At 42.1% G+C, this 13,180-nt stretch overlaps 1 protein-coding gene across 1 annotated transcript; it reads right to left on the reverse strand.

The window, feature by feature from the left end:
- Positions 1–584: 584 nt before the first annotated feature.
- Positions 585–12,669, reverse strand: LOC129825028 (DBH-like monooxygenase protein 1 homolog). Its single transcript, XM_055884684.1, has 12 exons — positions 12,099–12,669; positions 10,557–10,703; positions 10,187–10,354; positions 9,905–9,988; positions 7,525–7,704; positions 7,278–7,380; positions 6,911–7,077; positions 6,477–6,668; positions 6,000–6,059; positions 4,514–4,656; positions 1,184–1,352; positions 585–913 (listed from the first exon to the last, which is right to left on the reverse strand). The coding sequence occupies exons 1-12, from the start codon at positions 12,522–12,524 to the stop codon at positions 758–760; spliced, it is 1,995 nt and encodes a 664-aa protein (XP_055740659.1). The 5' UTR covers positions 12,525–12,669; the 3' UTR covers positions 585–757.
- Between the last annotated feature and the right edge of the window lie 511 nt (positions 12,670–13,180).

Genomic DNA, 13,180 nt, shown 5'->3' on the forward strand with positions numbered 1-13,180 from the left:
GATGTATCTTGCTGTATCCATTAGATGAAAAAAATCCATCCACTCATCCAATCAACCATTCATCCAATGTCATCCACATGGTCTGGAAATAACACAGTATTCCATATTCCATGACTCTTCTCTCCAACTCCTAACAGAAAAGCAAGAATGAGACCTTCCTTTTTGCCCTGTTTGCGACTGTATGGGACATTGGCACATTGGAGTTACTCAGTCAGAGTAATCGCTGTAAGTCGGACTAGCGGTGCTGGCAGCACTGCGGCCTTAGGGAGAGATGTTCCTAGCCGTACCAGGGTGACCAAGGCTGTAACAGTGGCCTTACAGTACTGAAACGACCCTGAGCCATCTATATGTTTCTATGTAGCCTTGTCAATTATTTGAATCAGGTCTGGAGAAATTCACTGGTATTTGGGACTATATTGAAGGCCTAAATTCTGGGCAATGTATCCATAAATCATAGGCTTTATGAAGAATGTGTCAACGTAAAATAACTACCAACCTAAACTTGACCATCTCGGCCATAGCTAATACTGCTACTTTCCAAAATACAACTCTAAATAAACATTTATTAACTCTTGGACATAAAACATTTTAAAAAGTATGTTTTTATATATATTTAGACAATAACCTCCCAAAAATCCACCATGTGAACATCAGCACATCTGATGGAAGATTCCTTCTAATAACTCTGATGACCAATCCTATTTCATTCCACAGTGAGTGGTGTGATTCACACAGTTGCATGGCTATAGGCTAAAGGCTAAAGGCTTAAACAGGCCTGGACTATGGAGTATGTGAGGCACAATGTAAAGAGTAGAACCACTCCGCTGTGTGGCTCTGAGGCAGAACGGCACACCATGGAGGGAGGCTTGACTTCAGGCTTCGCCTCTGGTGGTGACACTAACGTCCCTTGAATCTGGAGGGGGAAAAGAAAGAGAGGGAAATAGGAATAACTATGAAATATAGTGAGGAAGATGACAATCCAAAGCACATTCAAGCATATATTATACAGTCAAATTAAATTAAAAACAAAATGAATATAAATCAACATCCCGGAAGAGTGAAAGGGCACAGTTTCATTGGTGGATGACATATATGTATCTCCGACAGAGACTAATTGATAGCACCAGATTAGCCCCAGCCCCAGCTGCCTGATCCTCAGCCCCAGCTCTGACGGAACACTCACCGACCACTCGTCCTGCCCCCACTTGGAGCAGCGCACGTTAATGGGCAGCTGTAGAACCATCTCGTTGAAGGACTTCCCTCTTTTCTTTGACCACCTGTACTTGTCCATGGCCTCTGTGAAGGACAGGTTGCTGTACTTCTTTGGGCTCTTGATCATGAAAGGCCAGGTCCTTTGACAGAAGAGGAATGTACATTAAGTGAAGCCTGCTGATGCGTAATATATCAGTCGCTGCATACGTGTACATGTACATTATTCAACATTTTGGACAACTTATGGTCAGAAGGAAAAAGGGCAGAGCTGCTAACCAAATCATTCCCAAAGCATTTCCATTGAGGTAGACGTTAGGGGAAGTGGGACATTTAGTAGTTTCCTGCTAAGGCCTGTTTGTGTTTACAGAAGGTTAGTGTTCGTCTTTACGACAAGGTTTCTTGGAGAGCACATAGCCTTTCTCGGATGGAAGAAAGAGCTGTGTAACCTAATCTTTTCAGAGCAGCCAACCTGATCTATTCAAAAACCTCCTCGTTCTTGTAAATGAGAACAAAAGGAGTTGCGTCCCGCTGTAATAGCAGGAGGAGTAAATGCACTCCAGCAGCTGAACCCATGAAATAGGCTCTCATTTCCAGGCCTCTCATTATTCCCAGGGCCAAGGTCTACCTTACACAACCTACTAAACAGGAGCATATGAACAGTAGAGACCATGGACACATTACAATACGTAGCATCGGATTAAGGAATACGTTGAACTGTGTTTACTGTACCGGACATACAATTAAGTGACTTCTATGTAATGTAATCATTATATGAAGTAAAATGACGTTATATTTTAGGATTTCCTTTTATGCGCTTAAAGCAAACAAATTGAAACGTTACGGCAAAATGATTATTTTCACAGCAACTATTGTGTATGGTTTCCTTTAAGTTGATGAAAAACATGTTATTTTGAACAAAATGAATGGAATTCAAAAGCAAAAAACATAGTGAGGAAAACAATAAACTATTGCTTTGTGTATCTCGCCGTCAAATTCCAGCATGCTAACTAGTAAAACATAACAGAATCGCCTAAAACAGGACAATGAGTATCACTGTTCTCAGCTGCAGCTCAGCTCCACATGTTGACCCCACTCGGCTAGTGTGAGTCCATATTCCTCTGTCCTTCCTTCCTTCTAATGGCCTGCAATCTCCTTGTCCCATACATCTTTTCCAGTCCCCTATTCTCTCTCTCAGGCCTGAGCGAACATATGTACAAGTGCATTCGGAGAGTATTAACACCCCTTTTCCCACATTCTGTTACGTTACAGCCTTATTATAATATGGATAGTAAAAATTTTCTGCTCATCAATCTACACACAATACCCCATAATGACAAACAAAAACAAATGTTTTGAAACTTTGCAAATTTATGAAAAAATAAAATTATTTAATATCATATTGACATAAGTATTCAGACCCTTCACTCAGTAATTCATTGACGCACCTTTGGCAGCGATTACAGTCTTGAGTCTTCTTGGGTATGACGCTACAAGCTTGGCACACCTGTATTTGGGGAGTTTTTCCCATTCTTCTCTGCAGATCCTCTCAAGCTCTGTCAGGTTTGATGGGGAGCATTGCTGCACAGCTATTTTCAGGTCTCTCCAAAGATATGAGATCGGGTTCAAGTTAGGGCTCTGGCTGGGCCACTCAAGGACACTCAGAGACTTGTACCAAAGCCACTCTTGCATTGTCTTGGCTGTGTACCTAGGGCCGTTGTCCTTTTGGAAGGTGAACCTTCGCCCCAATCTGAGGTCCTGAGTGCTCAGGAGCAGGTTTTCATCAAAGATCTCTCTGTACTTTTCTCCGTACATCTTGGCCTCGATCCTGACTAGTCTCCCAGTAACTGCAGCTGAAAAAAATTCCCACAGCATGATGCTAGCACCACCATGCTTCACTGTAGGGTGGGTGCCAGGTTTCCTCCAGGCGTGACGCTTGGCATTCAGGCCAAAGAGTTTAATGTTGGTTTAATCAGACCATTGTTTCACATTGTCTGAGAGTCTTTAGGTGCCTTTAGGCAACCTCCAAGCAGGCTGTCATGTGCCTTTTACTGAGAAGTGGCTTCTGTCTGTCCACTCTACCATAAAGGCCTGATTGGTGGAGTGCTGCAGAGATAGTTGTCCTTTTGGAAGGTTCTCCCATCTCCACAGAGGAACTCTGGAGCTCTTTTAGAGTGACCATCGGGTTCTTGGTCACCTCCCTGATCAAGGCCATTCTCCCCTGATTGCTCAGTTTGGCCGGGCAGCCAGAATTACAGTAGGAAGAGTCTTGGTGTTTCCAAACGTCTTCCATTTAAGAATTATGGAGGCCACTGTGCTCTTGGGGACCTTCAATGCAGCAGACATTTTTTGGTACCCTTCCCCAGATATGTGCCTCAACACAATCCTGTCTCGGAGCTCTACGGACAATTAATTTGACCGCATGGCTTGGTTTTTGCTCTGACATGTACTGTCAACTGTGGGACCTTATATAGACAGGTGTCACGCCCTGACCATAGAGAGTTTTTATTCTCTATGTTGGTTAGGTCGGGGTGTGATTTAGGGTGGGTCATCTAGGTGTTTATATGTCGATGTTGGCCTGTTATGGTTCCCAATCAGAGGCAGCTGTTTATCGTTGTCTCTGATTGGGATCATATTTAGGCAGCCATTTCCCCTTTGTGCTTTGTGGGATCTTGTGTATGTGTAGCTGCCTGTGAGTAGTCCAGAACGTCACGTTTCGTTTGTGCTTGTTTGTTTTGTTTGGTGAGTTTCTATTTATTAAAATATGTGGAACTCTACGCACGCTGGGCATTGGTCCATTCCTTATGACGAACGTGACAACAGGTGTGTGCCTTTCCAAATCCTTTCCAATCAACTGAATTTACCACAGGTGAACTCCAATCAAGTTGTAGAAACATCTCAAGGATGATCAATGGAAACACGATGCACCTGAGCTGTATTTTGAGTCATAGCAAATAAGGTATTTTTGTTTTTTATTTTTTATAAATTTGCAAACATTTCTAAAAAAATATTTTCACTTTGCCATTATGGGGTATTTTGTGTAGATTTTAGAATAAGGCTTTAACGTAACAACATTTGGAAAAAGTCAAGGTGTCTGAATACTTTCTGAATGCACTGTATGTACTCTCTGTATAACATGCAGTAACTAAACTTCTCCCTGAGAACACATGCTGTATGACGTTTGAAAGGTGCTCCAGGAAGAGAAACTCTTCACCTCAAAAGTATCTTCCCCAATTGCTGTTACAGGTTCCAACTTGAACTGCTACATAGGTACTGCAGTTACAGTATACAGCTGCATACTTACGTGACAGGGACCTGGATCTCTTTGACTCCAATGAACTTGAGCTGCCCGGTGATCTCAGGGAGGCTCTCACACCTGGCCAGGTTCACTCTGGGATAGTAGAGCAGGTATGACAGACACATCTCATCCCTGGTGGTCAAACCACCCTGAAGGAACAACCAGAGGAAAATAATCAATAAATCAAGCCTGGGAGACAATCAGTAAGCTCAATATTAAACGCCAATACCACAGCTAAATTAAAAATAACACTTACCATGTTTTACAACTATTACATTACACTTTTATTTCATTCTATTTAGTTCCACAGAAACATTTGTCAACAAATACATTGATATCTGTGTAACAATTATCAACTCTAACAGCCACTAAGAAATCATGAAAATCTGTTTCGGAACAAATTTGAATGTGAGTGATAGTTTACCCATTTGTGCCACAAATGCTAAAATGTTAGCATTTTGGAAACAGTGCCAGGGAAACTAAACCAAATCATGGATTAGTGTCATACCATGTGCATAGACTGCTTACATGGTAAGGAAACCAATGTGACATTTTGTAACTTGGGTGAATTATCCCTTTAAGTACTACTTCAGGGAGTATTATTTCTAACAAGGAGCAGACACAAAAGCATTGCTTTATGGCGCCATGCGCTGGACAAAGTTGCAATGGCAAGCAATGTGTTTTTCAGGGGGAAAATAATTGGCATGAATTCCCAAAATCATAACAATGGATTAGAATTCAGTTTTATATCGTTCCAGAATAACAATGAGTTATCATGTTTTCTCCTGAACAGTAGAGAGTAACTTCAGAAGAAAACTACCCCTGTTTTACGACTGTAGTCGTCAGAAAGGTGTTAGTTTGACGTCTCTGTAAGAAACAGTGCCAGTAGCTGCAAACAGCGATATAACCAAGATTTGTCTGTGGTCCTGGGGCTGTATTTGCAGACAGATTGTTCAGCCAAGAACAGACAGTCTTTAACACATACATCTGAAAGTATCAACCAAGAGGTTCATGCAGGGGAAACACAACTCATTCCTATAACAAAATTCCATTCAATGGCATTCAAGTAGCCTACGCTCTTTCCATTGATATATTATCCTTCTTAATTTTGAGAAATAGGAATGATAGTGCTCTTCAATATAATTATTTTTCAAGATAAGAATGTTTCAAAACATTGTGCTTTGTGTCTGTCTCATGGCGATGCTGAAGTCAAAGAAATAATCCCATAGCTCTATCCTAAAGGGTTCTGTAATAAAATTGGCGTGAACAGGATCACTATTGTACCATCCGGCAACCAACCAAATCATCAAATCCTGGAAGCACAGACAGATGAGAAACACGAGCTCAAATAGACTCAAATAGGCTCAGCCGGAGGACCAATAGGACACACTGAAAAATGTTGTGATCTCTGTAAACTCATAAAAACAGATAATTAAAGGAAAAAAAGTATGTTTTCATTTATCCATGTGGATTGTGAGTAGTACATTCTTACCCAGGTCATGTTTTGTCTGCCTTTCGTGGTGTACTTGCATTCTGTGATCAAATTGTCACCCTGAAAAGAAAACAGATTGAAATCAAGGCTCTTCTCTGGGTTGTGAATTTAGAACCCCACATCAAACAGAATGGCGTTGTCATAAAGTACAACATCAATATAACACTAAAGCAACAGTGCACAAGGTGTGACTTACTGTGGTTTTAGCACGGCTGTACTGCTGCGGTCAAAGGCAACAGCCGTTGGTATGAAATCTTTTTCACATAAGTGAGCAAAACCCCCCAAAATGAACCACTTCTGTCCTGTATCTACAGTATGTCGGTGGATCAAAGTAATGCAATCATAAATCTTTACTGTTCATCAAAGGGTGAGGTAAACATGCTTAGACCTGCATGGGAAGCTCAAGCAGTAGATTTATATTCCCATGTTTCCTTCACTACTTAACATGTCAGGTTAACAGTATAGCAGTGTACCAACAGGTAACAGCAGCCTCTCTTCCTTCAGCAGCTGGAACTCCTGGAAGTTGAAGTCAAACTCCTCGTCATGTGACAGGGGCTGCAGCTCCTCCTGCTCCCGGAAGTGTCTGGTTCTGATGGCGCGGCCAGCTAGGTGGGCATGCATCAGAACAGCAAACACGCTCACTCCGCTAGGCATCTCCTGGCCTAGGGACTGATGGAGGAGCAAAGAGATATTCTCTCACAGATGTAGAAAGTGCTTTTCTAGTTTAATTGCACTTTTGGATGATCACTGTTTTGGGAACGTAGCAAGAATAAAACAAAGGCTTGTCACTGTAGGTGATATAGCATAACAGTAATTTAACAGTGGATGTTGGACTCCTGTTGTTCCCTAGTGAAATGGGACTTTTGGCATCGCACCAGATTGAGAAACACCGCCAGAGCTGGCTGTTTTACCTCCTGCAGACACTCGCGGGTACAGTGTCCTTCTGAGACGTACTCCTGCATGCCTGGAGGTAGCATGTGGTACAGACTGACCCACACACCTGTCTCTATCACACCTGCATCATACTGACGCAGCTCCGGGGTGTAGAAGAGACGCAGGCCAGAGCTGTCCACCACTCCTGAGAAGGAAACCGTAACATTACCATTAACAGGGTATCTGACCGTTGCACTGTAAAGGGCTGTAGATGTCACTTTGGCACACAAATATGTATGCTGTGAACGGGTGAAAAGGAAAAACACAATGGCCATGGCAAACAAGCCACATTCACTGTTTATGTAACACGCTGTAACATGCCGCGTCCTTGTTGGTATACTATACCTTGTTGAAGTGCTGGGTTGTCATAGTGGACCTCCATCAGGACATAGACAGGGTCTATGGCTGTGCCAATGGACAGTCCAACATGGGGTGGATAGGTGAACCCCTGTGAGGGGAGATTGAGAGGCATACTGAACATGTCGATAAGGAAGCTTACATGGTCACTCCGATACATGCAAATACATGTAGCTAATGAAATGTATTACGACACTGAATTTAAAACCACTACAAGTAGAAAACAATTGCCCACCTCACCACCAATGGCCCAGGCGAAGACTATCGTCTCACAGGTGAGAAATGAGTCAGGCATATTTGGATGGTAACATTCGTGGCTGGCATCGAGCTCACTCTCATTCAAGTTGCTATCACATTGATACAACAGAATGTGATGAACCAGGTTTTCGTGGCCCCTTTGAATCAAAGGCTCAATCTGTCAACAAAAGAGGGGAAGTTGTACATTTGAATGCATTCTAACCACAGTTGGCTTCTTTTGAATTGCCTACACTTGCCTTAAAAGACCTCAATTCTATTGCTCTTAACCGTAGGATACACATGAGATGGGATAAACAGGATTCGGTTGGCCCTGCTCACCATAGGATGGAAGTAGTGAAAAATAATATTTTTTCCTCAATGGGGGCCTCTAGTTTGGCCTGCGATTCGGAGCAAAGCAGCTTGCTGCCTGCTGGGCAAACTGTGACATCATACTGTGAGGCCTCCTTTCAAATCAGCATGACATAAGACCAAAGCTTGGCCTATGACCACCATATAAATATTTAGACATTCTTCCTTTTACTTTTTCTCAATTGTTATTATTTAGGGTGGAAGCAGCTGTCGTAGTCCAAGTTAGAGGTTGAGATTGTGCCATGAGAGAGGGGGAGAAAGAGTATCCCTTGTTAGACGATTTGAACACTTTATAGGCCGCTGTCTCTGAATAGAGGACCTTATTAAATAGAATACGTCTATCAAACTAAAACACGCATGTCATGTAGACACAGTTTTCAGGAAGTCTTGAAAGTCAGAGTCAGCTAAACAGGAAGTGAGGTTGCGGTGCCCAAGATAAAAGCGGGTGTGGTGAGGTGGTGAAAGGCCAAATAAATCTCCCAGAGGGATGAAACAGGTGGAGCAGAGGGTAGAGAGAGAAACCGTGACTGAGAAAATACCATGGGAATGGTTTTTACATTTTTATGTCAGGATAGGCGTGCACAGGGAAAATGAGACTGGCTCTTTTAAACTTCTGTATAAATGCTTTAAAACCCCAAAAAGAACAACGGTAATTTTTCTTCATAGACCACAGATGAATTGGATGAGACAGTCCTATTCAGATCACGCATAAAAACAGATGTCTTACATACTGCCTCTCACTCGCTGACTCACACATCATGCACACGCACATGAACACATCTGGGACGGAAAAATATGTTTAATGACAACAGCCTGACTCCCATTTGGATAACCAAATGATTTCCGTTTCACTCTAATTGTGTGCTAGCAACTCTTTTAGTATCTTACATCATTTCGTTATGCAAAGATCCCTCTAAATTAAGAGTTCACAACAATATATGGGCTATCTTACAACAACAGCGCGTGTTGTGCATAGTGGAATCAGACACCCCCAGCTGTTAATAAGGCTAGGATTTTCCACATCTTTTTTTTTCACTGGAGCATATTTTTAGTCTAGAATGGTGCTGGTATTTCTCAGGCTATGCTCTAATTGTTATCATCAGAGTGGCAGAGTGGAGAACAGAAGAGAAGAACCAGCTCCATGGGCAGTACAGTAAGCTATGTGCTGGAGGGGAAGTAAGAGAAGAGGGAGCGGGCTATATTTATCTCTTTCTGCCTCTGGTTCACTTAATGACTGAAGACTCTTTGTTTTTGAGCTCTTGCTCAGTCCAGGCATTCGAACGTCGAAGAGGCCATAGCCATGACAACATCAAAAGAAGCAATGAGATGCTCACCTTGAATAGTGTGTCCAGAGAGACAAATGAACATAAGCATTAGAGAAATACATTTTGCACATTCTACTGCTCTCAATATTTGCCTTTTTTGTTTTGTTTTTGTGCAACAGTGTTTGACTTGGCAGAATAGTCCTACTGTAAGTGATATGACAAATGATAAGACGATACAGTACCACTATTCCATATTACATTATATAGCTAAGGCAGTGTAGATAAACATAAGAGCACATTTGGTATTTATGACAAATCAATCTGTCATCGTACCATACCTTTGATTCTAAATTGTACGCGCTACTCCTTTAATCAAGTGTGTTTTGAAGACTTTTGGTTTCATACTTGTTCAATTATGTTTGGGGTATATAATTAAAAGAATGGCTCTTTTAATACACAGTAGCAATTTGAGGCTGCAAACAAGCTGCAGGTGCGGATCAGAAGTGAGAACGCTCCCCACAGGCGGGAACATACTTCAGACAGCAATGAAAGAGGGAGGCAGGCAGACAAATAAAAACTCAAACTATCCAGGTGAGATGCCTTTAGAGAAGGGTAAACAAAATGACTGCGCCATGACTGAACTATAAGGCTAGTCCTTCCTCAAGAGAAAGCCTGTCGTCGATTTGCTATTGTTTTTCTGCTGTGATGTTAATATAGCTCAATGATTTCCAAGCGTGTACTTACTCTAATTATGTGATGCTTCTGCTGTACCTCCTGGATCTTAAATATCTGACACCAGTAGGTAGTGTCCTTGTACGGCACTGGCACCTATCTTGAGAGAAACAACAAGACAGCAAGACTGATGTTTACTCTTGATAAAATGTGACTAAATCTCACACAGTGCAAATACGGTCTCAGAGTTGGAAAGGTCTCTCAGAAGTAACAAAAGCCAGAAGTGGTATCAGGTTTGTTTAAGAGACGGATGGATAGTGGGTAGCTTTGGTCTTCTCCGGCTGTCACACTTACGTTAATGTTTTGCAAGTTGAAAAAGTCAGTCCCAGAGGTAATATTAGCTTTACTTCCTGGGTCGAGGAGCCGCATACTCTTCCTCCCCCTGTTCACGCCATGGTACATCGGTCCTGACGGTCCCACATCCTCACTGTGGTAGGCCCATATCACCCTCACTGTGCTTTCCTGGGCAGCACATATTACACATCTATTATCTATCAATTCATTTCAATGTAAAAATTCTGTAAGAAGTACTATGACACCTCGGGCATGAACTGACACTTCAACTAAAACGCCCACCCACCTTACCCCATACACAAGCACACATTTAAACATACAACCAACCCCCACATTTCCCATAGATAAAACATTTCCACCACCCACGTACCGTGATGTCCTTGTCATTTGTGTCACAGGTCAGGAGATCCCTGCTGAAAGCCAGGACAGTGTGTGTATTGTTCTCCCTGCCATACTCCAGCCTGTAGTTCTGCTGAACATCTCTTTGCACTTTTCTCTTGGCGTCTGCAAAGTAATCCTGTAGAAAGCATGCCGGATAAAACACAACTATTCTGGCTGAAATAACACTGTAATTAAGCAAAAATGAAGGAGAGGATAAGAGAGCTCTTCAGTTTATTTATAGATACATAGATGTAAATCACAAAACTTGGGGAAAACCAGTGTTCTTATGACACAATTGAAAGAGCACTCTAAACTACAAATGTGCATTACTGTTATTATTATTATTATTATTAATAATGACCTATTACTGTACGATTACTATAGCTAGGATGACGACTGTTACCACAGTTACTATACCTAATTTGTCTTGAGCCCCGTTTATACCTGCCACTAACATCTTGGCACTAGCGTCTTTTGTCCTGATCTTGTCCACATTCTGATTGTCCCCACATTTTTAGACAGGTGTAGTCGATTAAAAGGCGCATTGTGATCGGATTGTGATCAGATCTTCCTGGCATGCATTAGTCAGGCATTGAACACCTCCGGAGGTAGTCAGGCATTGTGTCTGGATATCTTACAAGTGTAGACCGATCTGCACAGTGACAACTCTAAAATCATAGACAGGTGGCACCATTGACTGTGTCTTAAAATAAATAAATATTATTTTGAAAGAATGGCTCTGTCATAATTAGCATACAGGGAGGAACCAGGAAATCTGGTCACAATGGGGATACCATGGACAGATCGGAGACACATTGTAATAGCATGTGTAGACAGATTTCTGAAAATGTGGGTACAATCAAAATCTGGACAAGATCTCAGGACACAGGACCCATGTTAGCACCAGGTATAAAATGGGGCTGTTGTTGGCAAGTGTCTGGCTGTCACTGCCAAGCCTAGCTTGCAAATATGTATGACAATTTTCCAATAAGGCGGGCAAACAACAACAACATTGGCACAAAACTACAGCTACCGTCTCCTTCTGGTAACACAATGAGAGAGGTTATTTTAGATTGTGTGGCATCATTGCCAGAAATGTTATCCTTCATCCCTGATCCCTGAGGCAGAGCGAGATTCCTGTGATGTGTAGCAACATCAAGACCCCTTACACTGTTGGAGTTAAGCCATGAGTGGCTGGCTGTGCATCACAGCAGTTTGCCGTACCTAGTTACACCTAACCAATAACAGATGTCACTATTGGTTTAATCTGGAGATCCTCAATGGCAATTTTTTTAATAGCTATTTTAATCAGGATTTAGATAGGACTATTTCAACACCCACAGTATACCCAAATAGCCCTGGGAAAAGAGTTAAACGAAAATGTAATATAAATCCGTATTTTCTTATAGCAGCACAACTGAAGTGTGTGTATGTCATGTAAAAATGCAATTGAAAGTCGCCCACCTCGAGATAAAAAGCACGGCATAGGCCTAGCTGCGTCACTTTCATTCTGTAAAACCCAGGTGCATACCTGTAGATAGGGTCTTCCATCTGTGACTCCACCAATGACAATATCCGACAACGCCATTGCACCGTTGGGAGATAGACCAAATCCTACATATCCTGTCGTTTCCACTTCTATTTCGAAAGTAATTGTTCGCCGGTCAAACCTCCACTTTAGATGGTATTTCCCATGAGGGTCCAAGATAGTCGAATGTCTAAATCCGCTCCCGTGGGAAAAAGATGCGTAAAACCCAAAAGTTGTGAAGAAAACTAGGACACTACGATATTTCGCGGGTAACATTGTGAACGTTGACGTAAAAAAAACACCTACAAACAAACTAAAATGTCTCATTGAATGTCGTTGTTTAGATAAATTGACGTTTCTGTAGAGGTTTGCCAGTTGTGCGCGGCGACCTAGGACGCTTAATCTGCGAGGAAGCAGCGCTTCTCTCATTCTCTCACTACAACTGTCGAAATGTGTGCTGGCCCCTTTGATCTTTAGAGACACGTCCCACACGGCTACTTCTGTGGTCAGGCCTTACCTGAGTGGTTCGTTGTACATACAGGTGGCTATGGCTTTCGGCAGTACAGCATAGGACCGTGATAGAGGCTATACATACTTTTAACTGTCTGTATCGACATGACAGAGCGTGAAGAATGGGTGCAAGCACATACATTCTGAAGGCTACAACAGGGTGCAATGTATAGTTAGACACTGGATGGATCATCTCTGAACGTGTAAGGGCATAATAGACTATTAGCCTAAATACCAACCTGAGATAAAAATGGAAAAAAAAACTCAAAGCAAAAACACAAGTTACATTAGAATAGGTCTATAAAGGAAGAAAAACAAGAGTAGTACATAAATACGAAATAATAAAATATACAGAAGGCCTGTGTTTCTCATATCTCACCATGTCATATATTTTGTTCTAAAAATAAGAAAAGTATTTTCCTTGTCTCTTAATTTGAACTTCTCCTAAATGTATCAGTGCCATCCAGTCTGTAGGCCTGGATGTTTGGTGAACTACAGCAGGAAAGCAGCCATCAGTCAACAGGCTGACCGCAGTGAGACAAGCTGAAGCAGCCAAAACTTCCAGGAACTGTCCC

This window comes from Salvelinus fontinalis, chromosome 27, assembly GCF_029448725.1.
Source record: "Salvelinus fontinalis isolate EN_2023a chromosome 27, ASM2944872v1, whole genome shotgun sequence".
NCBI classification, from domain to species: domain Eukaryota; kingdom Metazoa; phylum Chordata; class Actinopteri; order Salmoniformes; family Salmonidae; genus Salvelinus; species Salvelinus fontinalis.